Below are 27,521 nucleotides of genomic sequence, written 5' to 3'. Positions count from 1 at the left end.
CCAACCTCAGCATCGGCCGGGGCAACGTCCCTCGTGACGGAGCCTTCTTCTTCGCACTTCTAGAGGGCTGGTGCGGAGCGGTCTCGTTAGGCAACGGAGTCGGGCGGGCGCGGGGATCGGTGGCGGCATCCTCATCGGGACGACACGGTGGGTGCGGCCCGATGTACGTTGGCTGTGTGCCGGTCACGGCGGCATGTCAGATCGGATCAGATCCTGGCGGCAGAGGCATTGGGTCTGGTCTACTGTCAGATCCGATCTGGCCGGTACGACTTTCATGCACGGCGAGTGGTGGTCCCATGCACATGACGCTGGACGGAGAGTCCTCGAGCGGATCTGGTTGAAAACCCTACTCTTGGGGCCAGCAATGTAGGCGTTTTTCTGTGTTGCCCCCTTCTTGAAGGCATTGTCGTGCAGAAGCTCTAGACTCCTATCCGCTACCTCCGAAGGAACCCTAGATCAGTCAACCGGATGACGGCGACACTTATGTGTCGCACCCCTCTTGAGGGCGTCATTTTTGTAGGTGTACATAGGCTCAACGGACCAGTGGAGGGCATCTGCGGTGGAGCGGCGTTTTCTGTGACACATCGACATCGTGGAGTCTCGGCGACAAGGCGCGGCAAAGTCTCAGCGACCGATGCGTGATGATGAACGCGTGTAGGGAGGAGGCGATGTCTGGGACGTGTAGCATTGACGGCAGGCCTAGCAAGGTCGATGCGTTGGTACCTGCTATGAAGATGTGTTGATGGAAGACGACGACGATGAACTATGAGAGTGCTTCAGATCGGTTTGGGCCTCAGACCCGGTATGTGGCTTGGTCGGGGCATCCGGCTTTAGATGTTAGGCTTTGACGCGATGTTTTTTGTATTCGGCTCGGACATTCAAAATCCCTTCACCAATGGATAGGAGTAACGATGGATGTTGTCAATATGACGGCTTGACATATATTGATGTATTACTTTGTGATGTCTTTGTGAATAATTAATAAAATAATTGCATTAATCTATCAGAGATGAAGAGCCCGGGGATCATTCTTTTTTTTAATGTAATGTTGGATGTAAGTTTTGATTGGGTGAGCATGCCTACATGCATGCATGGTAAGGGGGGCTGAGCTGAAACGGGATAGATCATGGAGGTGATAGTTTGGGGCCAGCAGGAAAGAAAGAAGCAGAGGGTGGTACTACGTACGTACGTGGGTGTGATTGATGAGCAGTAAAGAAGGACTCTGCGTCCGCAGCAGGTCGCCTCAAGGGAGGACAGAAGAAGCAGATGATAGATGAGAGAGAGCACAGCCAGGACCTACAAGGTACTCTTGGATTGGCCTCTTATGGAAACATTTTGCTCCAATTCATTTGATTCCCTCCCGTTTCCCTCCCCACCTGTTTCTGTTTCTGTTTATGATGAGGATGATGGGTCGACGGATGGACAGCACTGCTACTGGCTGTGGCTGGCTTGGAGATCCGGCACCATAAATCCATGCTCATCATCATCATCGGCCAACATAAATTTGTGTACCACAAGCTAGCAGTGGTGGTACTACCTACGTAGACGAGGAGTATCCATAATTTCATGTACCTACTTGCAATTTATGTATACTACTCTTTTTTACTACAAAACCTTCTTCTTCACCTTGGAATCGATGTACTGCTTGGCCATTCTCGTGTAGGAGTAGGGTTCATCGATCGATCGAACACACTGTCCGTTGATGAATAAATGGGCTCTGCATACAAGCATGCATCTCTTTTTCTGGCCTTGCTTTTCTTGCTCATCATCTTCCTTCTGAGAGCTCTTTAGCTGGGGGTACACGTATGACGTACATACACCTACCAGTGGTCTATTGAATTCACAAGCTACCATCTGGTCGTGCCTTCATGGCTGGGCGCCTTTATTTAGCTCCAGCCTCCAGGACAGCATGCTTCCAACACGAAAGTGAAAGTTGTCTCAGAAGTCAAGAGCAATGCAAATGCAAGTTGGTTAATTCTAGTGAGAAGAGGTTTGTGGTTGATTGGACAGTTTGATGTAATGTCAAGTGGTGTCCTGTCCTGTCTGTAATGTAAGTCCACAGGGCAGCTAACCAGATGGGCCAAGACAACTTATTGCTCTTTAATTACCACTACATGCTACCGATTGACAGTCTTTTAGTAGATACTAACATGGCACCACTAGATGCTGTCAATCTTAGTCATTTGTTTATGGCAAGTTGAACAGCTTTGGCTGGGTCTATATATTAGTCTAGTTGGACATTTCATCTCCAAGCAACCCTAATTACTTGTTTTACTTTTAGTTTATTTTTTAACAAAAAGGTGCAAGAAGGGCTGGGCTTTAAATTAATAAAGCCAACAAGACCAGTGTTCCATACTGCGAGATCCAAATTACAAACAAGCATAGAGTTAACTAAGAGTACATATACCACTGTCAGAAGACATAAAAAAAATATGGATGTGTCCATCACTCCATGCAGAGGAGGCCGATGGTTTTCCTCTCCTTTCGCAAAAAAAAAAAAAAAAAAAAAAAAAAAAAAGGGACTCAAGGAACTAGAAGCAACGACCACCAAAGGCTTCATGGCAGGTTATGTCCGTAGCATGACATCATGCATATCAGCATATGTATCAAATATCATGCATATGTAGCTTGCATGATTAGACATTTCCATCATACATATGTAGCTTGCCATGCTGGTTGAGTAAGTAGTAAACAAATATCTGACCTCCCCCAGCGTAATGAATACGAAAAGCTTCCATCAGCAAAATAGAATGGGGTCCTTTGCATAATTAAATTACACCAACCCTATTTATTCCCATCATGCTACCAGCAGGAGTACTAATTAATCACCACCACTCCCCTAAAAAGACAAGAAGACAAAAGAGTGCTTCCTTAAGTGGCGTTCAAACAAGTGGACTGCATGCTGATCTGCAAGCAAAATCTTGGTTGTGTTTGGTTTTTCGGCCAGCAAATCAAACAAGCTCTTTTGGGCAAAGCATGCTTAGACGTACGCTTCCATGGAGAAACATGATGCATGTAACTTGCCATGCTGGTTGAGCCACGCATCTCAGCTTAATTAATTCATTGCGTAGCTTCGTTGTTTTCTTTGTAAAAGAAGAGAGGAAGATCTCGATAGTCCGAATCGAATATCAAACAGATTTGACACGATAGCTTAACATTTTAAACTGAAGGCCCCAACCGAGCCACGGTGCCGGGTCTGGGACGCACACCGGTCCGACGCACTCTTAGAAGTTGTCGCCGTCATCTTTCACAAATCCATCTTCAGAGCTATACCGACGCATCGACCTTGCCAGGCCTACCTGTCGTCGACGCCACCACGACGGCAGACAATAACATCATCCTGCGCTCGTCTATCATCACACGCCCACCGCCGAGACCTCGCCGCTCCATGCCGTCGAGACCCGCCGTTGTTCACATGCGAGATGCCACGCCGCTCCTCCAATACGAACACCACCTGCTGCCACTGGTCCCATCTCCTTCTCCTGCAATTTCTCTAACCGAGCACCCGAACGCCCCAGGCGCCGCCTCCAAGAAGGACATGACACATACAGTGTCTTCACCACCCAATCTGAGGAGATTTTGGGTCTTCGCCCGGGCATGGGGTCGGGGTGGAGGGAAGGGACCTCATCAACGCCTGCAAGGAGGACAATGGCGACCTTGGTCTCCGCCACCGTCGGGATGAGCGAATCATTCAGAGTTTCCTCCGGTCCGATGTCACCTCTACCATCTCTCGCGAATGCACCGAGGCCGATGACAGGGATCGCAAGCCACCACGTGCAGTGGCGGAGAGCCTACAACATAGAGAAGATCCACCGGCAACTCGCCGCCCACGTGGTCAAGACACTGTCCATCCGCCACCCACGAGCATCGCCAACCGAAGGCGCCATCACCATTGTTAGATTATGTATAGGATAGGATATATGTTTAAACATGTAACCTATTCTATCTCTTCTTCCTTTCCCTGTTTAAATTGAACACCTGAGATCATCGATCTCTTTCTTGTACTCCAAGGTTTGCCCAATTAATATAAATACATACGCGGCCCGGGCAAAGGGTTCAACGCTTCCAACCTATTTTACATGGTAATCAGAGCGTCTTCCTCATAGATCAAAGATCGCATCTAGCTACCCCTCCCGCGGCCGAGATCATATCTTCTTCCGCAGCCCTATCTGCCCCCATAAGCTCGCTCACCACCTCCGAACCCTCCATCTTTTCACCATCATCCAGCAGCAATGCTTCCTCCCTCGGACCGCCACCTCATGAGAAGCTGGCGAGGGGAAACTTCCTTCTACGGAAGGCCGTTGTGCTTCCTCGGATCAGAGATGCACAGATGGAGCACCACCTCAAAGGGAAGAGTACGGTACCACCGGCCACCCTCACCATCACCAAGGATGTGAAAGAAGAACAGATCGTTAACGTCGCCCGATCCCTCTGGTACGCATAGCAGCAACAGCTTCAAGGGTATCTGATGGGATCCCTCTCCCGCGATATCCTTGCACAAGTTGCCACACTCCAGACGCCGACAGAGGTGTGGAGAGCGATCCACGCCATGTTCGCTGCGCAAAGTCAAGCCCAGGTCATCAACACCCGCATCGAGCTCACGAACCTGCAAGAAGGTAACATGACCATGGCTGAATATCTTGGCAAAATCAAGATTCTTACAGATGAAATCACATACTGCACCGGAGCTCCTCTTCCTGACGCCGAGATCGTCTCCAAAATCTTGGCTGGACTCGATCTGGAGTACAATCCAGTTGTGTCTGCCTTGGCGGCTAGGGTTGAGCCAGTCTCGGTTCTGGAGTTGTATAGCCATCTCTTTAGCTTTGGCGCCCGCCTGGCCCTTCTTCACGGCACCAACATCAGGCAGTCCTCTGCCAACTCTGCTTCCCGCGGCCGCTGACGCGGGCGCGGTCACCAGGGGCAGAACCCCAACACCAACAGCAGCGGTCGAGGCTGTGGAAACAACCAGGGCGAGGGCAGTCGCCCTGGTGGTGGCGGCTACAGCGGCAACACGGTGGTGGCAGCTTCAACAACAACAACAACTGCCGCTCTTCTTCGTCTGGACGCCCTCGCTGCCAGCTGCGTAAAAAGCCAGACCATGAGGTCATGGACTATTGGCATCGCTATGATGAAGACTATGTCCCCGACACTCGTCACGCCGCCGCAACAGTTCGTGAAGATCGAGGGCGTCTGGTACGTCGACTCGGGTGCAACAGACCATGTCACAAGCGAACTAGACCAACTTGCTATTCGTGAAAGATACCTCGGCAACGACCAAATTCACACCGCAAGCGGTGGAGGTATGGATATCTGCCACATTGTTCAAGCTTCTATCAAATCCCCTACTCTCAAACGTGATCTAGTCCTTAGAGATGTCCTTCATGTTCCACAAGCCGATAAAAACCTTGCATCTATATCTCGTCTAGCCACTGATAATAATGTCTTCTTTGAAACTCACCCTCGCTATTTTTTTATAAAGGACCGGGTAATGAGGAAACTCCTTCATCACGGTGGATGCATTGGAGGGCTCTACCCCATCACATCCGGAGTACTTAGTCGCAAGCATCGTCAAGTCTACTCCGCCATCAAGCCGTCTTTGGCAAGGTGGCATCAAATATTAGGACATCCGTCATCGATCATAGTTAAACATGTAGTCAATAAAGACAAACTTCCATTGTCACATAGTCAAATTAGTGAGTCGGTTTGTGAGGCCTGTCAATGTGCCAAAAGTCATCAACTTCCTTATCCCAAGTCAAATAGTGTGTCTCATGCTCCTTTAGATCTTATCTCCAGTGATGTATGGGGTCATGCCAGAGATTCTTTTGGAAGAAACAAATATTATGTTAGTTTCATTGATGACTATAGCAAGTTCACTTGGATTTATTTGCTCAAATATAAGTCTAAAGTTTTTTCCATCTTCCAAGAGTTTCAGAGACTTGTTAACAGGAACTTTAACAGGAAAATCCTGACAGTACAAAGTGACTCGGGAGGGGAGTATGAAAAACTCAACTCCTTCTTTCGTAGCATAGACATTCAACATCATGTTTCTTGCCCACATGCTCACCAACAAAATGGCTCTACCGAACGAAAACATCGTCACATTGTTGAAGTTGGTCTCTCATTGCTAGCTCATGCATCAATGCCTTTCAAATATTGGGATGAAGCATTCATCACAGCAGCCTATCTCATTAATCGACTTCCTAGTAAAGTCATTGGCAACTCCACTCCATTGGAACGCCTATACCATCAAAAACCTGACTACAACTCTCTCAAAATCTTTGGGTGTGCATGCTACTGTTGGAATTATGCCCTAGAGGCAATAATAAATGTATAGTTATTATTATAATTCCTGTATCAAGATAATAGTTTATTATCCATGCTATAATTGTATTGAATGAAGACTCATATACATGTGTGGATACATAGACAAAACACCGTCCCTAGCATGCCTCTAGTTGGCTAGCCAGTTGATCAATGATAGTCAGTGTCTTCTGATTATGAACAAGGTGTTGTTGCTTGATAACTGGATCACGTCATTGGGAGAATCACGTGATGGACTAGACCCAAACTAATAGACGTAGCATGTTGATCGTGTCATTTTGTTGCTACTGTTTTCTGCGTGTCAAGTATTTATTTCTATGACCATGAGATCATATAACTCACTGACACCGGAGGAATGCTTTGTATGTATCAAACGTCGCAACGTAGCTGGGTGACTATAAAGATGCTTTACAGGTATCTCCGAAGGTGTTAGTTGAGTTAGTATGGATCAAGACTGGGATTTGTCACTCCGTGTGACGGAGAGGTATCTCGGGGCCCACTCAGTAATACAACATCACACATAAGCCTTGCAAGCAATGTAACTTAGTGTAAGTTGCGGGATCTTGTATTACGGAACGAGTAAAGAGACTTGCCGGTAAACGAGATTGAAATAGGTATGCGGATACTGACGATCGAATCTCGGGCAAGTAACATACCGAAGGACAAAGGGAATGACATACGGGATTATACGAATCCTTGGCACTGAGGTTCAAACGATAAGATCTTCGTAGAATATGTAGGATCCAATATGGGCATCCAGGTCCCGCTGTTGGATATTGACCGAGGAGTCTCTCGGGTCATGTCTACATAGTTCTCGAACCCGCAGGGTCTGCACACTTAAGGTTCGACGTTGTTTTATGCGTATTTGAGTTATATGGTTGGTTACCGAATGTTGTTCGGAGTCCCGGATGAGATCACGGACGTCACGAGGGTTTCCGGAATGGTCCGGAAACGAAGATTGATATATAGGATGACCTCATTTGATTACCGGAAGATTTTCGGAGTTACCGGGAATGTGCCGGGAATGACGAATGGGTTCCGGGAGTTCACCGGAGGGGGGCAACCCACTCCGGGGAAGCCCATAGGCATTTGGGGGGGTCACACCAGTCCTTAGTGGGCTGGTGGGACAGCCCACCAATCCCCTATGCGCCAAGAGAGAAAAATCAAAGGAAAGAAAAAAAAGAGGAAGAAGTGGGAAGGGGGAAGGACTCCCTCCCACCAAACCAAGTAGGACTCGGTTTGGGGGGGGAGAGTCCTCCCCCCTGGCTCGGCCGACCCCTTGGGGATCCCTTGGACCCCAAGGCAAGGTCCCCCTCCCTCCTCCTATATATATGGGGCTTTTAGGGCAGATTTGAGACGACTTTCTCACGGCTGCCCGACCACATACCTCCATAGTTTTTCCTCTAGATCGTGTTTCTGCGGAGCTCGGGCGGAGCCCTGCTGAGACAAGATCATCACCAACCTCCGGAGCGCCGTCACGCTGCCGGAGAACTCTTCTACCTCTCTGTCTCTCTTGCTGGATCAAGAAGGCCGAGATCATCGTCGAGCTGTACGTGTGCTGAACGCGGAGGTGCCGTCCGTTCGGTACTAGATCGTGGGACTGATCGCGGGATTGTTCGCGGGGCGGATCGAGGGACGTGAGGACGTTCCACTACATCAACCGCGTTCTCTAACGCTTCTGCTGTGCGATCTACAAGGGTACGTAGATCACTCATCCCCTCTCGTAGATGGACATCACCATGATAGGTCTTCGTGCGCGTAGGAAAAACTTTGTTTCCCATGCGACGTTCCCCAACAGCTACCCCAGTCTACGCCCATACAATCATCATAAGCTTGAGTTTCGATCCACTCAATGTGTCTTCCTTGACTATAGAAATCTTCATAAGGGATACAAGTGCCTAGAAATTGCAACTAGATGTATCTATATCTCTCGAGATGTTGTTTTTGATGAAACTATTTTTCCGTTTCCCAAACTCCATCCCAATGCAGGAGCTCTTCTACATGCTGAAATAACACTTCTCCCAGACTATGATACAATTTCTGATCACAGGGGTGAATTGTCTAAAGCTGATCATGCGAATAAATCCATGCAAAATTGTATTTCTACTAACTCATGTGCAGATTTGGACCATGATTTCACGTGCAAAGATGCAGCCAATGCAGCCGACATAGCTAGCGCTCATCACAAGGAGGATCTTGCCAGAAGGCGATCTGTCGTGCGATTCTAGGGGGATTCTTCCCCTCGACGGGCGGCTGGCGACCGAGTGGCCGACAGCATGGAGCCCACCAATCCAAGCGTGTGCGGGGGTGACTCTCCTCTCCCCATGAGTCCACAGGTCGAGGGGGTGGCCAATCAGGCGACAAAGGCTGGGTCCAGCCCGGCTGTCCCGACGCGCGCATCCACTTGCCTGGATACGGAGGGAAATCTCCAGGGAGAGCCCTCACCAGGAGGATCAGGGGTCTGGATCTTCTGTGTCGCCTTCTCGTGCTGCAGAAAATGTTGCACAGATAATTCCTCAATGTCCAGCTCCTAGCTATATCGCCCATTGCTTCTCGCCGGCATACAAGGTCTTAGTCAGGTATCGTCAAGAAGGAGGAATATATAAATGGTACAATAAGGTATGACAAAACAAAACGAGCTTTTCTCACTACTGTTGGTGAACGAGTTAATTTGCCTGATGCTCTGGCTCACAAAGATTGGAAAGCAGCCATGACAGTGAGTATGATGCACTTATGAAAAATAAAAATTGGCACCTGGTACCACCAAAGAGTGGTAGAAATGTCATTGACTGTAAGTGGGTGTACAAGATAAAAAAGAAAATCTGATGGAAGTATTGACAGATACAAGCCAGATTAGTTGCAAAGGGTTTCAAACAGAGGTTTGGCATTGATTATGAGGATACCTTCAGTCCTGTTGTTAAATCAGCTACTATGCGGCTTGTTTTGTCTATTGATATTTCCGGAGGTTGGAGTCTAAGACAACTAGCTGTTCAGAATGCGTTTCTTCATGATGTCCTTGAGGAAGAGGTGTTCATGCGGCAGCCACCAGGTTATGAGGATCAAGAACATCACATTATGTATGTAAGTTGGATAAAGCTCTATATGGTTTGAAACAGGCCCCAAGAGCTTGGTACTCTAGATTGAGTATGCAATTACAACAACTTGGATTTAGATCGTCCAAGGCAGACACCTCATTATTCTTTTACAATAAAAAGAATGTCACTATCTTTGTGCTTGTTTATGTTGATGATATGATTGTGGCTAGTTCAAGTTCAAGTGCTACTACTTGTCTGCTTACAGATCTCAAGTTAGAGTTTGCTCTCAAGGACTTGGGAGATCTTCATTACTTCCTCATTACATCCTTGGCATAGAAGTAAAACAAATAAGAGATGGTATTTCTTATGTTGCTCAGAGGATGCAACAAACTACAGGGGTGCTTTACAATACTTAACACTTACACATTCTGATATTTCTTATGTTGTAAACAAGGTATGTCAGTTTCTTCATGCCCCTAGCACTACTCATTGGACTGCAATCAAGAGAATTTTGAGGTATCTTAAGTTTTCATAAGGGCTTGGACTTCAGATTACCAAATCCTCTTTTATGCTTGTTACTGCCTGCTCTGATGCAGACTGGGCAGGATGTGTTGATGATAGATGGTCTACTGGTGGATTTCTTGTGTTTCTGAGAACCAATCTTGTGTCATGGAGTGCAAGAAAGCATGCTACAGTCTTCAGGTCAAGCATTGAGGCCGAATACAAAGCTCTGGCAAATGTCACAGTTGAAGTAATATGGATACGAACACTACTTTATGATCTTGGAATTAAAACTCCAACAACTGCCAGACTATAGTGTGATAATATTGGTGCAACTTATCTATCAGCCAATCCTGTTTTTCATGCACGCACAAAACATATTGAAGTTGATTTTCATTTCAACAAAGAAAGAGTAGCCAGGAAGCTTCATGATATTTGGTTTATTCCTACAGGAGATCAACTTGCTGATGGATTCACAAAACCACTCACTATGAGAAGGTTGGATGAGTTCAAGTACAATCTCAACCTTTGCAGAAGCTCATGAGGCTTAGATTGAAGGAGAGTGTTAGATTATGTATAGGATAGGATATCTGTTTAAACCTGTAACCTATTCTATCTCTTCTTCTTTTCCATGTTTAAACCGAACACGTGAGATCATTGATCTCTTTCTTGTACTCCAAGGTTTGCCCAATATAAACACATACGCGGCCCGAGCAAAGGGTTCAACGCTTCCAACCTATTTTACAGCCATGCCTACCGGGGCTGTGGCCCCAGATCCAAAATCCTCCACGGTGACTGGAGCGACGAGATACACCACTGCACGGTCCACGCCGTTGCCCGAACCTGCTGCCGCCCAAGGTCGCCACCATCGGGAGCCGGCACGCCACCGGAAGAGCCACACCCCATGGATTTGGGCATCCGTGCACCGCATCAAACCCACCGCCGTCGGGAAGGCCCCACCTCACGGATCTGGGCGCCCGCGCCGTCCGTGGGTCCGAGGAAGGGACGAGAGGCCCTCCGCCGCCGCCATCGAACGCACGGGCTTTGCCTGACGTCGACCACCGACAACGGCAGAGGGGAGGTGGGCGCCGTGGAAGGACTAGGCGGCGGTAGTGGATGAGATCTCCGATGTCGCCCGCGTGGGGGCGTAGCTTCGTTGTGATTTAGTGGCTCCTCAGCAATAGTGCCCCTCAGTTGCAAAATAACTCCTCGGCAATGGTGCCCCTGAGTTGCGAAATACCTTCAATATAAGGTTTTGTTAGGATAAGTCTTTAACTAACAATTACTCTACATACTTCATGCTGACATGCATCGAGATGATGTCATTAGAACCGTTTTCTAACCTTAGTTGTCGTCATGATTTTGCATCATGAAAGTTATGTACTCCCTTTGTAAAGAAATATTTCTGTAATTTCTTTACAGACGGAGTATTAATAGTGTAATTGTTAATCTGACCTGCCTTGCATAATCCACCAAACGAAACATGTGTATGTACAACAAAATCAGATCGTGTGATAATGAGATTACATCAATCATAATTTTCAAATAAAAGGTGGATTTTATCTATTCATAATGTCACATCAATATACCTCAGCCTCGGTACGACTAGAATGCATACTCTCAATATCAACACACATTTTTTTTAGAAAAGGAGGAAGACCTCTGGCCTTTGCATCTTGACGATGCATTCAGTCATTTTATTAATTACTCACAATGACCTTACAAAGTAGTACATTAATAAGTCTGAAGCCACCATCTTGACAACATCTGTCGCTACTTCTATCCACTTGATGAAGGGGTGCCGATAGCCCGAGCCTAATACTAAACAGACCTTGCACCTAAGCCTATCATCTAAAACCGGAGGCCCAACCAAGCCATATACCTGGTCTAAGGTACACACCAGTCGTCTTCGTCTTCCATCGATCCATCTTTAGAGCAGATGCTGACGCAACGACCTTGCCAGGTCTACCATCGACGCCACCACGACGGCAGACAGCGCCACCCTCCTGCACAAGTCTGTCTATACACATCGATCACCGAGACTCCACTGCGCCCCGCCGTCGAGATCCACGGTCGTCGATGCATAAGATGAAACACCGATCCACCAAAGATGTTGTCTGTTGGTCGCTTGAGCCCAGGAACACCTCCAAGACTGATGCCCTCAAGGGGTAAACAATGCGAGAGCACCGTCGTCATCCGATCTACTGATCTAGGATTTTCCATGGAGGTAACAGATAGAGGTCTGAAACTTCTCCATGATGATGTCTTTAACAAGAGAATGACATAGAAGAGTGCCGCCATCACCGGCCTTGGCATCTAGCCAAACGCAAGGTTTTTCACCCAGATCTGTTTGAAGAAGCTCCATCAAGTCTTGTGTACGGATCGCTGACATCTCCACCGGGACTGGAAGTAGTCTCCAGGACGCCGCCACCTGACCAGTCAGCAGCCCCGCCTTGCGAGCAGCAGGACCGCCCACAAGCCCCAGTCGTGCCACCGAAGAGCCCCACATTAGACCCCACCATGGCCCAGGAGAGGACGACACCAAGTACGCCCAGCAACCATCGCCGCCACGCCTTGCCGCCACTAGAAGAGAGCGTCCTGCGCCGCCATCTTCGGGCAGGAGGAGTATAAGGACCCTCTGCCGCCTAGGCCGAGCGGGCTTTGCCCCGCGACTTGCGTCGGCGGCAGCGAGGAGTGGCAGAGGAGGGAGAAGGTGCGATGGGTGGCAGATCTGGCTCCCCCCGGCCGCCCGAGGTGAAGGCACGAGGATAGGAGAAAAACCCTCCTGACTTGTGATATATCAACACACATACACAAAGAAGGGAATGAAAAACCCTAAACTCCCGTTGAAGCAAACTTAAGCATACTACGAATAAGAGTAGTAATTAATCACCAGTTCATCACTCCCTTAAACTGCAACAAGACAAACGAATGCTCCCTCAATTTGGCATGGACATGAGAACGTCTCATGAGACTGTTGGGATTGTTTCTTAGGATCGATCACATCAGAAAAACACGAAGACACACACGCACACAAAACTTACAAGGCAGCGTGTTGCGCCCCTCTTTCCTCTCTTTACTTCCTTTTTCTCTTGGGTCTCTCCAATCAGTACCGATCACAAGGGAAGAACGTCTTCTACTAGCAATTCTCACCATGGGTGGTGGAGCAAGGAACCATTGCACCATGCATGCACTAGTAGTCCACCATGAATGACACCTTGGTAAGTATTGCTAGGGACCATGGACTGATAGGCTATATTATATGGATTTGTCGGGTGATGATAATGATAATGATGTACGTTTCGACGTGGTTAACGTGAGACATCGTACATACTGTTACGTGGGAGCGACACACACACACTCGTCGTCTTAAACACCTCTTTCACAGGAGGATAAGCAAGTGGAGTCGGAGGCAGCTCCTACCATCTACGGTGTGGCCAAGTGAATGCATGCACTGGTGCAAACTGTTCTATCCCAGATGGTTTAAATCCGCTTTCGCTGATATAGTTTTAAACCGTCGTCTCATAGACGTGACTGATTAGAGGGGTTCATCGGACATCATCCAGATTAATCATGGCGATAGCTCCTCAGGTCACACACGATAAGCGCGAAAATTGACGTGTGTGATCGTAGAGCCATCGCATGACAACCAGGCAGAACAAGCCATGTGAGATCTGTTGAACATCCCGCAGAATTTTCTTATTGAAAATGTTTGCGTTAGTACCGTCCAACACACACACTGCATTCCAAAAAATTGTGTGAGATAGCATGATCAATCACACACGCCTTTTCTGATGGAAATATTTGTGACCTAGCAGTGTATCGCAAATGGTTGGCTAGGACGGCATCGGGTGTGGTGGTTCATTGACCTCACACGATCTTCTTGTAGCAAAATGTTTGTATTGTTAGTGGTCATCACCCATGGTACTTTATTATGTAACCATGTGCAATGCAATGACCCAATTAGCGGGTTAATAGCCTTATATTGTTAATCCCTAAAATAAGAAAAATAAATTTGTATCGAACAAATGTTTACCATAATTTCGTATCCGACAATATGTTTCATAGTCATCTAATGGCCATAAGCATGTTATAATTGGCATCACAGTACCCCAGATAGCTAGTTCATCACAGCACAACACACCATTCAGCTAGTTCACCACACCACAGTACATATGCATTAATTTTCACATGTAACATGTAAAATCTTTGAAAACTAGCATCACAAATGGTAAATAGACAGATGAATCTCATCAGAAAAACTACCGAAGCGAAAGGTGAATATTAAGCCTTCGACGATGTTGCGGATGATATTGCCTTGGTATTGATGAACTACAACCTCCTTGCATGGAGCTTGCTTGGTCATTCTGGTGTAGCCGTGTAGGAGTAATAGAGTAGAAGGGTTCATCGATCGAACACAGCCTGTTGATGAATAAATGGGTTGCGTTCTGTACATACATGCATAAATACACCTCTTTTTCTGGTCTTGCTTTTCTTCCTCATCATCTTCCTGCTGAGAGCTCTTTGGCTTTTTGAAGGAGCATAACTCTGGGGGGTACCAGTGGTCTATTGAATTCACAAGCTAACATCTGGGCGTGCCTTCATGGCTGGGCGCCTTTATTTAGGTCCAGGACAGTATATTTCCCAAGAAAAGGTGGCCTCAGAAGATCAACGCGGAATATGCTTAATAATTTTTCGTACGAATAGATTTGTGGTTGATTTGACAGTTTGATGTAATGTCAAGTGGTGCCCTGTCCTGTATGTAAGTCGATAGGGCAGGTAGCTAGCTGGGCCAAGCCAATTGGTTGTTCTTTACATGCTAGCGATTGACAGTCTTTTACTAGATACTCACATGGCACCATTAGATGCTGTCAATCCAAATCATTTATTTATGGCAAGTTGAACAACTTTTTTAGGTTTATATTAGGCTAGTTGGACATTTCATCTCCAAGCAATCTTAAATTAATAGATTCTTTATTACTGCTTGTCGTAGTATTACTTCTGTTTTCTGCTAGCAAATTAAGCAAGCACTTTTGGGCAAAGCATGCTTGGGCATTTCCTTCATGCATATGTAACTTGATAGCCATGCTGGTTGAGTAAGGAGTAATCAAATATCTTACCATCCCCTGCATAATGAAGACAGAAAATTTTCCATCAGCAAGATAAAACGATGCCATCTACATAACTAAATTACACCAACTCTATTTATTCCCATCATGGCACCAATATGAGTACAAATTAATTATCACTCCCCTGGCTTAAAGACAAGAGAGAACACATAAAAGAATGCTTCCTTACGCCATGTTTGTTTGGACTTCTACTTCTGTTTTTTTACACCTTTTTCACTTTGACAAAAAAGCCACAAAACTCCTAAATAGGGGGGGGGGGGGGGGTGCTTTGTTTTTTGACTTATGAATCAATATTGTTATATGATGGTATAAGCCAAAAAAAGCACCTTGCCAAAGTGAAAAGGCTGCAAAAGCATAAGCAAAAGTCTAAACAAAGAGGGCATTCGTTGGCTTTGCAACAGAGGCCGGCTGATTTGCAAGCAAAATATACCCACTCCGTTCTAAAATATCTTTCGTATTAAGTTTCGTTACAAAAATTCTTTCACCGACAATTATAATAATAGTACTCTCTTCAATGTCATCAAGTTTACAAGAAAAAAGTCAACATTCACAATACCAAATCGATATCATCATCCATCAGTAAATGTTATTTGCAATATAAGATTGATCAAACTTATAAAATTTGACTTGAGACAAAGCTAAATGAGAAGTAATCCCTCGGTTCCATAATACTCCCTCCGTATCATAATAGTTGTTGGAGAGAACTAGTCTAGTTCTCTTTAACAACAAGTATTTAGAAACAAAGAAAGTATAAGACAGTTTTACAAGCTAACAAGAAACATGGGCCTCTGATAATTAAATTATTGCACCAACCCTACTTATGCCCGTCATCATTGTAGCAACAGGAGTAGTTATTCATCATCGCTCCCCTAACCAAAAGACAAGAAGACAACAAAATGGTTCCTTAGTTGGAATGGACATGTGATCGCTTCATGCATGCATGAGTAACACCTTGGTAAGTATTGGCATGGACTAAGGTTAATACTGTATGAAAGAGGCCGTTTGGAGTTTCACCGGAAGGAAACGGCCGGATGGGATTAGTTCCGAGAAAGCTTGGCCAGGAACCATGGATTGATGGCAATATATGGATATGTCGGGCGATGCATGCATGGTGTGTTTCGACGTGGTTAACGTCGGACGTACATACGGACTGTTATATATGCAGGCACACGTCGTAATAAACACCTCTTTCACCGGCGGATCAGCAAGTGGAGTCGCAGGCAGCTCCACCTACGTACGGCGTGGCCAAGTGAATGCATGCAGGACGACAGTGGCTGCTCGATCGGCTGTCGCTCGTCTGTGTGCTGTTGGCTCAGCTAAGGGCATCTTCTGACCCTGAAAACGGACACCATCTCTAACTCTCAAAACAGACATTGTCTTCTGACCCTTAAAACGGACATTGTATTTGTCCGCCACATGGATACGGGACCGGTCGACCTTGTTTCTTAGAGCAACTCCAACGCGTCGAACCAAACGTACGGTGTTCTTATTTGTTTTTTGTTCATTTGAATCGGTTGTCCGCTTGGCGTCCATCCTATTTAACATTTTGATCGACAGTGCGTCCAACACGTCGACCCATATTTGTCGACGTGACCAGTTGAGTGTCTTTTTAAATAAATATGCGCACATTTTGCGTTATTTAACAAGCAGAAATATTAAAAACATAGTTTCACAACCCAATAAAGCATAGTTTTCAAATAAATAAATATAGTTTACAAACCGAATAAAAATTAAATTATCTCAAATACATATGAAAAAGATACATATATTGGTTGCCAACATGAGCCCACATATACTCAACCAAATCATTTTGCGATTGCATGTGAGTTTCCCAGTTACGCATTTCATGATAAAATTGGGTGAAGTATTCAAACATTGCCGCTCCTCCATGCTCAGGCACAACATTCTCATCCTAAAACTGAAATCCTTGATTGTAGATACGTTCCGGACGCTCATGTTCTACGAACATATTATGCATAATCGCACAAGTTGTCATCATCTTCCACAACTTCTTGGTGCTCCATGTCTTAGCAGGATATCGAACGATGCCCCATCGAGATTGCAAAACACCAAAGGCACGCTCGACGTCCTTCCTAGCACTCTCTTGCTCTTGGGCAAATCTTTTCCTCTTCTCTCCAACAGGCTCGGGGATTGTCTTCACAATAGTGGTCCACTGAGGATAGATACCGTCACCTAGATAGTATCATTTGTCGTAGCTGTGGTCGTTGATGGTAATATTTACCGGTGGGCTGTTGCCTTCCGCAAGCCTTGTAAACACTGGTGAGCATTGAAGCGCGTTGATATCATTATGTAATCCGGACATGTCGAAGAAAGAGTGACAGATCCAGAGATCTTGTGAGGCCACGGCCATACGTATGACAATAAAGCCCTGACATGGCCCTAATACTTCCCTTGCCAAGCAGAAGGGAAGTTATTCCACTCCCAGTGCATGCAGTCAATGCTACCAAGCATCCCTGAGAAGCCCCTGTTGGTATTCATTGCCAATAAGTAGGTTATATCTTGAGGAGTCGGTCTCTCAAGTACTCAGGGCCAAACACAACAATCACGGCCCTGCAGAACCTGAACATGGACTCTAGGCATGTAGACTCTATCATATGGACGTACTCATCAATGAGATCACCGGACACTCCGTATGCAAGCATCCGGATGTCTGAAGTGCATTTCCGATAAGATGAGGAGCCAATCTTTCCAAGGGCGTCCTCTTTTCACTCGAAATAGTTGTTGTATCCGACTACCCCCTCTCTAATACGATTGAAAACATGCCTAGACATACGGAAACGCTGCTGGAATTTCTGATGTTTGAACAGTTGGTTGGTTGTGTCAAAGTAGCCCTTCCAAATAAGGAAATGACCGCTCTTTCGATTACGATTCAACGCCGGAAGGTGTCCCGAGATCGAGCCACGGAACAACAACCGCTGGCTATTAAGGTGCCGATGGACCAACACGACGACCAAAACCTCCTCATCGTCATCGGACGAGGAATCATCGGAGTCGCAAAGAAAATTTTGTAAAAAGAACTCGTCGGCGGAGTTCATTTTGTACCTTGGTAAATTGTCGAACAACTTGCGGGCATCGTCGAAGGAGCTAGCTGGCGAAGAGACGCGTGCCTCCCTTGGACGAGGTGGCTGGCCTGGAGAAGTCCCGGTTGCGAGACGGTGGTGGCGGCGAGGTGGCGACGTTAGGGGAAGGTGTGTCGGCACCGGCAAATGGACGGCGCCGACGATGCGGCGGAGGCGAGTGAGGATTTGTTGTCGATATGGGGTGGGAGAGGATGGCCAATGTGCCACCGACTAGCGGGCCGGGGGGAGGAGTAGGCGGGCATCGCGCCCGTCCATATCGTGTCTATGCCGACACAAATGAGCCTAAAAAATGGACCAGGAATGGATCGACAGGCGGACGAAAAAAGGACGCACATCTATTTGGGTCGGTGCATTGGACCAACTTTTCTGTTCGTCGCGACCCAAACCGACGCGCATGAACCGAATGGGTCGCCGCGTTGGAGTTGCTCTTAAACGCTTGTATCTGTGGTTTTTCGCAACACTCAAAATAATTATAGAATTCGTTCATAAATCGCATGCAAATATTCCTAGTACCGAAAATTCGACCTCTGCCATTATTCGAACAGATGATCCGATGAAAATTGGTTCAAAATAGACGTAGATGTTTAACACTTTGAATCTGAGACAGTATACATGTTCATTTAGTACAGATACGTCATCGTTACGCTCCACCTTCCAGTTCTGTTCTAACCGTTCTTTCTCATTGTTCACCTCTGTTTTTTTTTGCGAGAATCATTGTTCACCTTCTTCTTCCTTATTCCCTTGTTCAAGTCAAACGTCTTTGTACTCTTCTATTTCGCATCATCTGCATTATTCCGTTGAATCATGTAATCGTCTTCATTCTTTATTCCCTTTTCTTCTGTTCAATTTATTTCTTTATTTGATTTATTATACTCGTAAGCTCATGATGTTTTGTTCTTCCACGTGAATATTACATACACTCTTTTTGCCTACTTGTCATTGTCCTATGATACCTGATACCTTCCCATTGATGATGTCGTGGTGGAGACACACCCCTACTACAGATCGGAGATGGTCACCACGAGCTCACTCACGTGTTTCTCTAGATTTGGCCACCAGGTGACCAAATCATCAATTTTCGCAGTCTGGGCCTCCATCGGCATAGTGTTGGCGTCCATTGAGGAAGTCAACTTGTCGAGGTAGCTCTTGGGTCTTGGTCATTGGATACATAGCCTTGAGTTGGTGACAAGCTTGGCGAAGACTGCGGATCTTGATGAACAGCATCATCGGTCAACAGAAGGAGGGGATCATGGATTGCTTTGATACCAGATGTTATGGACACACTAGTTTCTCTTGATTTATTGTAGATAGATAGGTGAACTGGAGTTCCAGGTAGCAAATGTAAATCAAATTGTCGATTACAAGAATGGGGGGATCGGGGAAAGGAGAGTGTTCGTAGCCGCCAGACATGTTGGTTTGCCTAATCCTCTGGATGCCTGCTTCGTTCGTGCGCCTTGGATTAAGTAGTTGGCATCACTTGTTTTACCCACTCGAGGTCACTCGTCAGTGGATTGTGTCAACGCATCCACATGGCCCATGATGATGGCGGGCCCGCCATGTAAAGGTGACACGGGATCACGTGAAAGATCATGGCAATGGTACCTTGCATATAGTGGGGCGACAAGCGACTATGTTCAATGACTGAATCTAGATAGCACCAACAATTTAGGGTGATACGGAGCAGTGTGACGACGAATTAGGACAAAGGAAGGGTCGCTTGTGCGGCGTCTAGGAAGAGATGAGAGGGGGGGAGGTGTTTGCACTAGCAAGTCGTTGAAGCCTCATTCTAAATGTACTAAAAAAATACTATCAAGTTCAAAATTGCATCTTGAAGAGCATGTCCATGTCCAAAATCAACAAGTACCTCCCACTGGAGCTAGCAACAGCTTACTACCTCATGCGCACAATTGTTAAATATATAGGAGCAGCTAACCATTCGCTCTATTCATTCTTATAAGGTGCAAACATTTTTTGTAATTTAATTTTGACCATTAATTTGCCAATAATGTATGCATCTTTGATTTCAAAATTATACCGTCTAAGAGTGGTGGGTCCAGCACTCGGCCAAGCTGGGCGGCCGCATCAGGTCACCGGTAGCTGAACATATGTAGGGTAATGCAGCAGAAAACAAAGAAAATCCATACTGAAACACGCCCAACACCAATATGAAGATGCATACATGTTTGATCTGATCATTACCTACTCATAACTCATCAGAATGAGAGTTAGTGGAAATCGTCGATGCAGATCCCCATAACTAGGATTTTACAACCTCCCAATCGTGAGGATGTTCTCCATCGGACAGCCCATCAAACGGTCCTTTGTCAGCCCTTCAAGAGTTACATTTTCATGCTTCGAAGGAGCATCGAGGCCATCTACCTCCAACACCTCATGTTATTTCTACAACCATCCCCTTCGACTAGTTCTTCCCAACTATAAGAATTTAGGTACAGAGGAAGTATATCTTATTACTTTCATCTTATTAATATAGCAAAATTTGAGAGTGGCTTGTTTTATTTTTTTATTTTTTGTTAATTTTTTTTTATTTTGCTGTTCGCCCGGGAGCATTGTGGTCGTGATCGGCCATGGAAAAAGGTGGCGGGCGATGGTTCGGTGGAGGCCATGAAAAGAAGAGGCGTGGCATTGCATCAAGCGATACCCCTGCCCTCCCTCCCCTTCAATTCCCTTCCCTTTCCTCAGGCGGGCAGACACGCAGAGGCAGCCTGCTCTGCTGCCGCTCTGCTCTCATCCCGTCCTCCTCCGCCTCCGCCTCCGCCATCCGCGTCGGCATCAGCATCAGCGGCAGCCCAAACACAAACCCACCCTGCAGATTCTTTATCACAGGCACAGAGCTGCCAGCTGCTCCCGCACACACACTTGCGCGAGTGCACAGAGCTGCCACCGGCTGCTGCCCCGCTTGGTACTATATACTCCCTCCATCACGTCGGAGAGCACGCAGGCGTCGGGGCTCCTGAATCTTGGTCGGTCGGAGACAAGGCGCATGCACCCGGCCATGGCGGCGGCGTTCTGCTACGGTGGTGAGGACGAGGACGCGGGGGTTGTGGTGGCGGAGGGAGGCGCTGGAGCTGGGTGGGCGGTCTTCGGCGGTGGCGGCGGTGAGGCGCGGCCGGCCTTCGTCACCCAGCAGCTCTTCCCGACGGCGGCGGCGGCGGTGACTGGGACGGCGACGCAGCAGCAGCAGCAGCAGCAGGCGGTGGAGCGGTGCGTCCTGGCGGGAGCGGCGGGCGCGCACTGGACCCGGCCGCTGTCGAGGACCAAGAGCCGGCGCGGTCCGCGGTCCCGGAGCTCGCAGTACCGCGGCGTCACCTTCTACCGCCGCACCGGCCGCTGGGAGTCCCACATCTGGTCCGTCCGTCACCCTCCCTCCCCTTCCAAAATCCATGGCGACAGCAGAGCTTCGAACACCATCATCACGCAAACCGTCTTCCCTCGATCTTGCATTGCCCTCGTTTATATTTACTTACGCATCTCCGTCTCTCGTCCGTGTGTTCTTCCTATCTGCAGGGACTGCGGGAAGCAGGTGTACCTGGGTGAGTCCTACTTAGCTTTCTTCCTGCGTGGAACTTCATTCCTCACTGGTTCCTCCTAAATGCTCTGCTCATGACTCTCTTCTTGCTTCCCTTTTCCCTTCAATTCTTTCGCAGGAGGATTCGACACAGCACAGGCTGCTGCAAGGTCAGCAAAACCCCACATGGTTTCTTATCTTGAATGGAAAAAAAGAAAAGAAAAAATAAGAGCAGAGAGAAAACACATTTTTGCAAAATGAAACCTGAGGAACAAGAGCTTGTCTGGATTTCAGGGCGTACGACCAGGCGGCGATCAAGTTCCGGGGCGTGGAGGCGGACATCAACTTCCTGCTGGACGACTACAAGGAGGACATCGGCAAGGTGACCACCAACACACAAGAGCTCTCTCTCTCTCTCCCTCCCTCCCCTGTCCATTTCCTGCATCTTCCTCGTCGGCAATGTCTGCTCTGTTTCTGACGACAACAACATGTTGTTCATCTTGGTGACTGCCATGGCAGATGAGCCTCTTGAGCAAGGAGGAGCTGGTGCAGGTGCTGCGGCGGCAGGGCGCCGGGTTCGTGAGGGGCAGCTCCCGGTTCCGCGGCGTCACCCTGCACAAGTGCGGCAAGTGGGAGGCCAGGATCGGCCAGCTCATGGGCAAGAAGTCAGTCATCCACCTGCCTGCCCGTCAGCACAAAATGTGCTCCATTTGCCACACAGATGAACATGAAACTTTTTTTCTTCTTGTTAATATTAATCCTGTGTGATGATGATCGTTGCAGGTTCGTGTACCTTGGCCTCTATGACACGGAGATGGACGCTGCAAAGTTAGTAGACACAATCTCATCCAGTTTCTGCGCTCACTGATGCTCCTTCTGTTTCTGTGCCATGGCCCATGGATGATGATGATCTTACATGCTGTTTTTATGTTTGCTGATGATTTCCTGCCCTGTGCTGTGTGATTGACTGGATGATCAGGGCTTACGACAAGGCGGCGCTCGACTGCTGCGGCGAGGAGGCGATGACCAACTTCGAGCCCAAGGCAGCAGTGGCGGCGTGCGACGGCGATCTCGACCTGCACTGTGAGCTCCCTGACTGACTCATGGCAACAAACTCATTTTGGTTGCGGGCTTGGCATGTTCTGAAAATGGGAATTATTGTTGGCATCCTTTGTTGCAGCTTGGGGCGGCGAGCCTGATCTCGAGCTCAGCCTGGGCTGCTCCGGCGGCGGCAATCCCTCCACGGTCACCACCGGCGACACCCTCCGCACCGCAGCCGCCCCGGGGAGACAGAGGACGAGCCTGACGGTATGTCTAGGACACAATGAATTCTGTTGTTGCAATTTTGTTGCTAGATACACATGACTGAGTTGATTCGTGTGAAATTGACACTGAAACTGTTTGTTCGGGGACCAGTTCGAAATGCCGGAGGAGGAGGAGGCGACGGCGCCGTGGCACCCTGGCAGGAACAGGAGCATCTGGATCAGGCCATCGCCGACATCGATAACGTCCGGGCTGAGGTGCCCGGACGGCGATCACCGCCCCGCCTTCACCGGCAGCAGCATGCTCCATATGGTATGTGATGCAGTAACAAACCTGTGACCAATGATCGCTTGACTGAAACCACTTGCTGACCAGCCCTCGCACCATGTCGTGTGACCGTTGAGCAGTGCCAGATCGGCGGAGGCGGCAGGGAAGAGCCACACATGCCCTGGTGGCCCACTGGCTCCGGCGTCGATCGTTGGCAGCCGTACGGCGCCGAGGCAGCAGCAGCAGCATCATCAGGATTCCCGCCGGCGCCAGGGCTGGGAGGCGTCCAGCGGCTGCACCAGCACCGGCCGGGCAGCAGGGAGCACCTGTGGCGCTGACGGTGTCGACGTAAGACGTTTTAGGAAGAAGGAACCGCCGTCAGCCTCTCCGGCGCGACGCTGCCACCCCCATTTTGGTTGTCAAGCAGCTTCGTCGTCGCCGGCGTGGGCGCCCCTGCCGACCCCGGCGGTGCTGAGCATAGTAGTAGTATCCATCCGTAGAGGAGAAGTGGCAACGCTGTAGCTCCAAGCCTCCAAGAACGCTGTAGTGATATGCCCAGCAGATCTTGTCAAAAGCTAATGATGCCTTCAGTACAAATTTCAATCTGGATGATGATGATGATGGATCTAGTTGAACGAATCTGGTCACTTTTTGGGGTGCATGAACTTCCAGAATCATCATCAGTTGCTTCACTGTTTCCTACAGATCTTCATGTGCAATTCTGGCACTTTCACTCCACAGGCATTGTGTCGTGTGACCTGACAAAACACATCAGGATCAACGAGACTAACTCAACACCATAAACAATGATGAATGAATCCATACTATACAAATATACCAGCAAACAAGAAAACATAAGGACCAAGAAAATGCAGCATCACAACAGCCACATCATGTACAGATGGGAGCAAAAGAAACATCACAATGTAGGTGCAGAAAAATTGGAACTGGTGGTAAAAAGAACAGAAAAAGAAAGACATGTATGCTTCACCACAGGCTGCACGACCAACATCAGGGTCCATCCCAGTCCCAGTACGTGCCATTTGATTCAGGGGTCACATACACAATTCAATCATTCCTGCCTGAGCACCACAATTACTCTTATATATTCCCTGGGTCTAGTCTAGCAGGGCAAGCACAAGTTAACAGCATTATTATCAGATCACCATCATCGTCGCGGCTAAACCAACAGCAGTATGTAATAACCTAGCACTGTATAACCAAAAGGAACACTAATCTGCAAGCAGGAAGTTTGCATAATAGGCGCCAACTTCCAACTTGTTCTTCCTCATTCACACCACCACCACCACCACCAGATGTGCTCCGGATCAGAGCTCATATGGGAGCGGCGCAGGTGGTCCTGAAGTGGCCCGTCTGGTTGCAGCGGCTGCAGTGCACGACCCGCTTGACCCGGCCCAGGTCCTCCGCGCGGACCCTCGTCCTCCTCGGCCGCCCGGGGGGCCTCAGCGACTTTGGTGGGTTGATGATCACCTCCAGCCTGTCCTCCTCGGGCTGGCCCTCGTTCCAGAGGGTCTTGTCTGGGATCGGGTGTATGGTCTGCGAGTAGGTCTTGCGGTACGTCGCGACCGTGAAGCAGCTCTCCGCGTAGCGGTGCACGTTCTGCCTGCACGAGAGCAGCGCCGCCACGCCGTGGGCGCACGGCGCGCCGTACAGCTGCCACCCACGGCACAGGCAGCACCTGTTGCGGATGTCCACCACGTTCGTCCCCTCGTGGGGCGAGATGACCTCGAACTCTGCCTCGTTGGCGCGGGCCACCTGGAAGCCCCGGGCGCGCTCGATGGCCTCCTGCACACGGCGCTCGGCCATGGGCACGAGGATGGTTGCCCACTGCATGCTTGCTTCGCGCCGTTCGTTGAACCAAGTCATGAGCTGGCGACGGAGGACCTCCATCATCTGATTTATGGGAAGGCCAGAAGCATCCAGTATCCAAGAATTCATCGAGTCCATGACATTTGCTGTCAGGTGGCCATACCGTACCCCCTCAAAGTAAGCGGTGGCCCAGAGGCGAGGAGGCAGGCGTCTTATCCAACAAACAGCCTCTTGTGATGCGTCCTCTATCTCTAGCAGCTTGGTTTCGAACTCTATCACAGTCAGCGCATTGGCAGCCTCCCAGAGAAGGTTAACAAGCACTGAATTGTTGAACTCTTTCCGGAAAGTTTCACTGACATGGCGCATACAGAACCCATGGAACGCGGTTGGGAAGTTGAAATCGACTCCATCAACAATACCCTTGCGCCTGTCTGACAAAATTGTTAGCCTTGGCATGTTCTCTGTGTTCTTCTCCAGCAACTCATGCAGCTCAGACAAAAACCATATCCAATTCTCATCATTTTCCTCATCAACCACGCCAAACGCCAGAGGAAACAGAGCCCCATCGCCATCAAAAGCAGAGGCAAGAAACAAGGTACCAAGATACTTGTTTTTCAAAGTAGTTCTATCGAGACCAATGAGCGGACGGCATGCATTTACAAAACCATATATCGAAGCATAGAACGATATGAAGAGTCGCCGGAAGCAGTTATCATCTGGGTTCCCATAGACTCTAGCGATACTTCCTGGGTTTGTTCTTTCCACCTGCCTACAGTACTCAGGCAGGATTCGGTATCCTTCTTCAAAAGAACCTCGAACTGCTGCCATGATCCGCTCTTTCCCTCTCCAGGCTTGCTTGTACGATAGTGTGATCCCATGTGACTTGTGTATTTCTTCCAGAATTTCCTTAGGCTTGCAGTGTGGGTTCTCTCGCAGCCTCTCTTCGACAGTACTTGCAACCCACTGAACAGATGCCTGCTGGTGGCCAAGATGGTTTATCCCCACACAAGTATGTTTGTCAAGTATAGTCCTGATTGAGAAAGTGGGCACTCCAGGAAGCTTTGCAGCATGGATGCGCCACGGGCAGCCCTCAGCAGCGCACTTGGCAGTGAACCGCGTCTTGTCAGACTTGACAGTCTGGATCTCAAAGTGGCAGGCAATGGCAGTGTTGCGGATAGCCCTGCGGCAGCTCATGACATCCGGGAACTCCTGGCCCACCACAAGCTGAAACTCGGTGCTCACAACCATCATCCGCGACTGCACGACAGGGGCAACGGCAAGAGGGCCCTGCGAGTAGTCATCGCCCGGCTCGAGCGCGAGGTCATGGGCTTGCTCGAGCGAGAGATGATCAAGATTATCGTCGTCGCCGAGGTGGTGTGACTCGGTGAGCGCCAAATCGCCGAGATCATGATGGTCTTCCCCATCATCCATCGACTCGTCCTCATGCCCTTGCCCCATAGCAAGATCACTGGTGTGGCCATGGTGGTGGTCATGCCTGAGGACGAGCTGGCTGTCGTGGTGGTGGCCGAGGACGAGATCATGATCATGCTCGTGGTGGTCGTGCGACTGGCCGAGAACAAGATCTTGGTCGTGCGGATGGCCTAGGCCGAGGTCGTGGCTGTGGCCCAGGCCCAGCACATGATGATGATGATGATGATGATGATGATGATGATGATCCTGCCCGAAGTCGTGGTGGCTCTGCCCCAGCGCCAGCTCGGCGGCGTCCTGCCCGTGCCCAAGAACCAGCTCGTGGTTGGCCATCATCAATCACCAGGGAGGCTGCGCAGCTGGTCAAAGAAACAACCGAATCAGCAACGCACGCGCAGTCAATCAATCAATCAGCGGAAGGAATTCCAACTGGACACTCGAAATCCGCCGTCTTTCCCCGCAATTCAGCAATCAGACCCGCAGAGGAACAGATGAACGGAGACAGGGGGAGGCGGATCTAGACGATGCGCGCACAGAGAAGAGAGAAATCGCGAGGGTCAGAAGGATTTCCTCCTCTCTTTTTCGGATCGTCGGGTCGGTGGGACTCAACAAATCGATGGACGGGAGCAAGCTCGTACCTTGAAGCCCAGTCAATGGCGGCCAGGGGTTGCGGGCGGGGCGGAGGCGGCGGGGTCGCGATGCCGTCGCGACGGTGGGAGCACGGGGGCGGCGACTGCGGCGACGCGCGCGCGGGGGGGGGGGGGGGGGGGGGGGGGGAGGGGCGGGAGGGGTGAGGCGTCGGAAAAGACGTAGGGCACGCGCGGCCGCCCCGGGCCGGTCGGGTCGGGACAGGGCCGCCTCGCCTTGCGACGAGGACGGGGGAGGGGAACGGTGGTGGACGACGGTGGCGACGCCGCGCGTGAGGGGCGGATGGGCTGGGGGTGGAGGGGGAGGGTGTGGGATTAGGGCGTCGGCAGTGGGCGGTGGCGGCGGCGGCCGGCGGCAGTAGGGCAGGCGCGTCGGGATTCAGAGGGGTTGGGTGGTGGTCAGGGGCTCAGGCGAGGGAGGAAGAGGAAAGGAAGGCTGAGCTGAGCCTGCCTGAGCTGGCCACTGGTTTGGT

The 27,521-nt window shown here is 49.0% G+C and overlaps 2 protein-coding genes across 2 annotated transcripts; one reads left to right on the top strand and one right to left on the bottom strand.

The window, feature by feature from the left end:
• The first annotated feature begins 20,263 nt into the window (after positions 1-20,263).
• On the top strand, positions 20,264-23,782 carry LOC123409793 (APETALA2-like protein 4). The gene is made up of 10 exons (XM_045102664.1): positions 20,264-21,453; positions 21,613-21,638; positions 21,753-21,783; positions 21,908-21,995; positions 22,133-22,278; positions 22,397-22,441; positions 22,593-22,696; positions 22,794-22,921; positions 23,030-23,188; positions 23,284-23,782. Exons 1-10 carry the CDS (start codon positions 21,089-21,091, stop codon positions 23,479-23,481), a joined length of 1,290 nt encoding a protein of 429 aa, XP_044958599.1. The 5' UTR covers positions 20,264-21,088; the 3' UTR covers positions 23,482-23,782.
• Positions 23,783-24,141: 359 nt separating this feature from the next.
• LOC123409792 lies at positions 24,142-27,128 on the bottom strand. Its single transcript, XM_045102663.1, has 2 exons — positions 27,040-27,128; positions 24,142-26,760 (listed from the first exon to the last, which is right to left on the bottom strand). Exon 2 carries the CDS (start codon positions 26,735-26,737, stop codon positions 24,479-24,481), a length of 2,259 nt encoding a protein of 752 aa, XP_044958598.1. The 5' UTR covers positions 26,738-26,760; positions 27,040-27,128; the 3' UTR covers positions 24,142-24,478.
• Positions 27,129-27,521: the final 393 nt, after the last annotated feature.

This window comes from Hordeum vulgare, chromosome 7H (assembly GCF_904849725.1).
Source record: "Hordeum vulgare subsp. vulgare chromosome 7H, MorexV3_pseudomolecules_assembly, whole genome shotgun sequence".
NCBI classification, from domain to species: domain Eukaryota; kingdom Viridiplantae; phylum Streptophyta; class Magnoliopsida; order Poales; family Poaceae; genus Hordeum; species Hordeum vulgare.
This window is presented reverse-complemented; position numbering and strand designations above follow the sequence as displayed.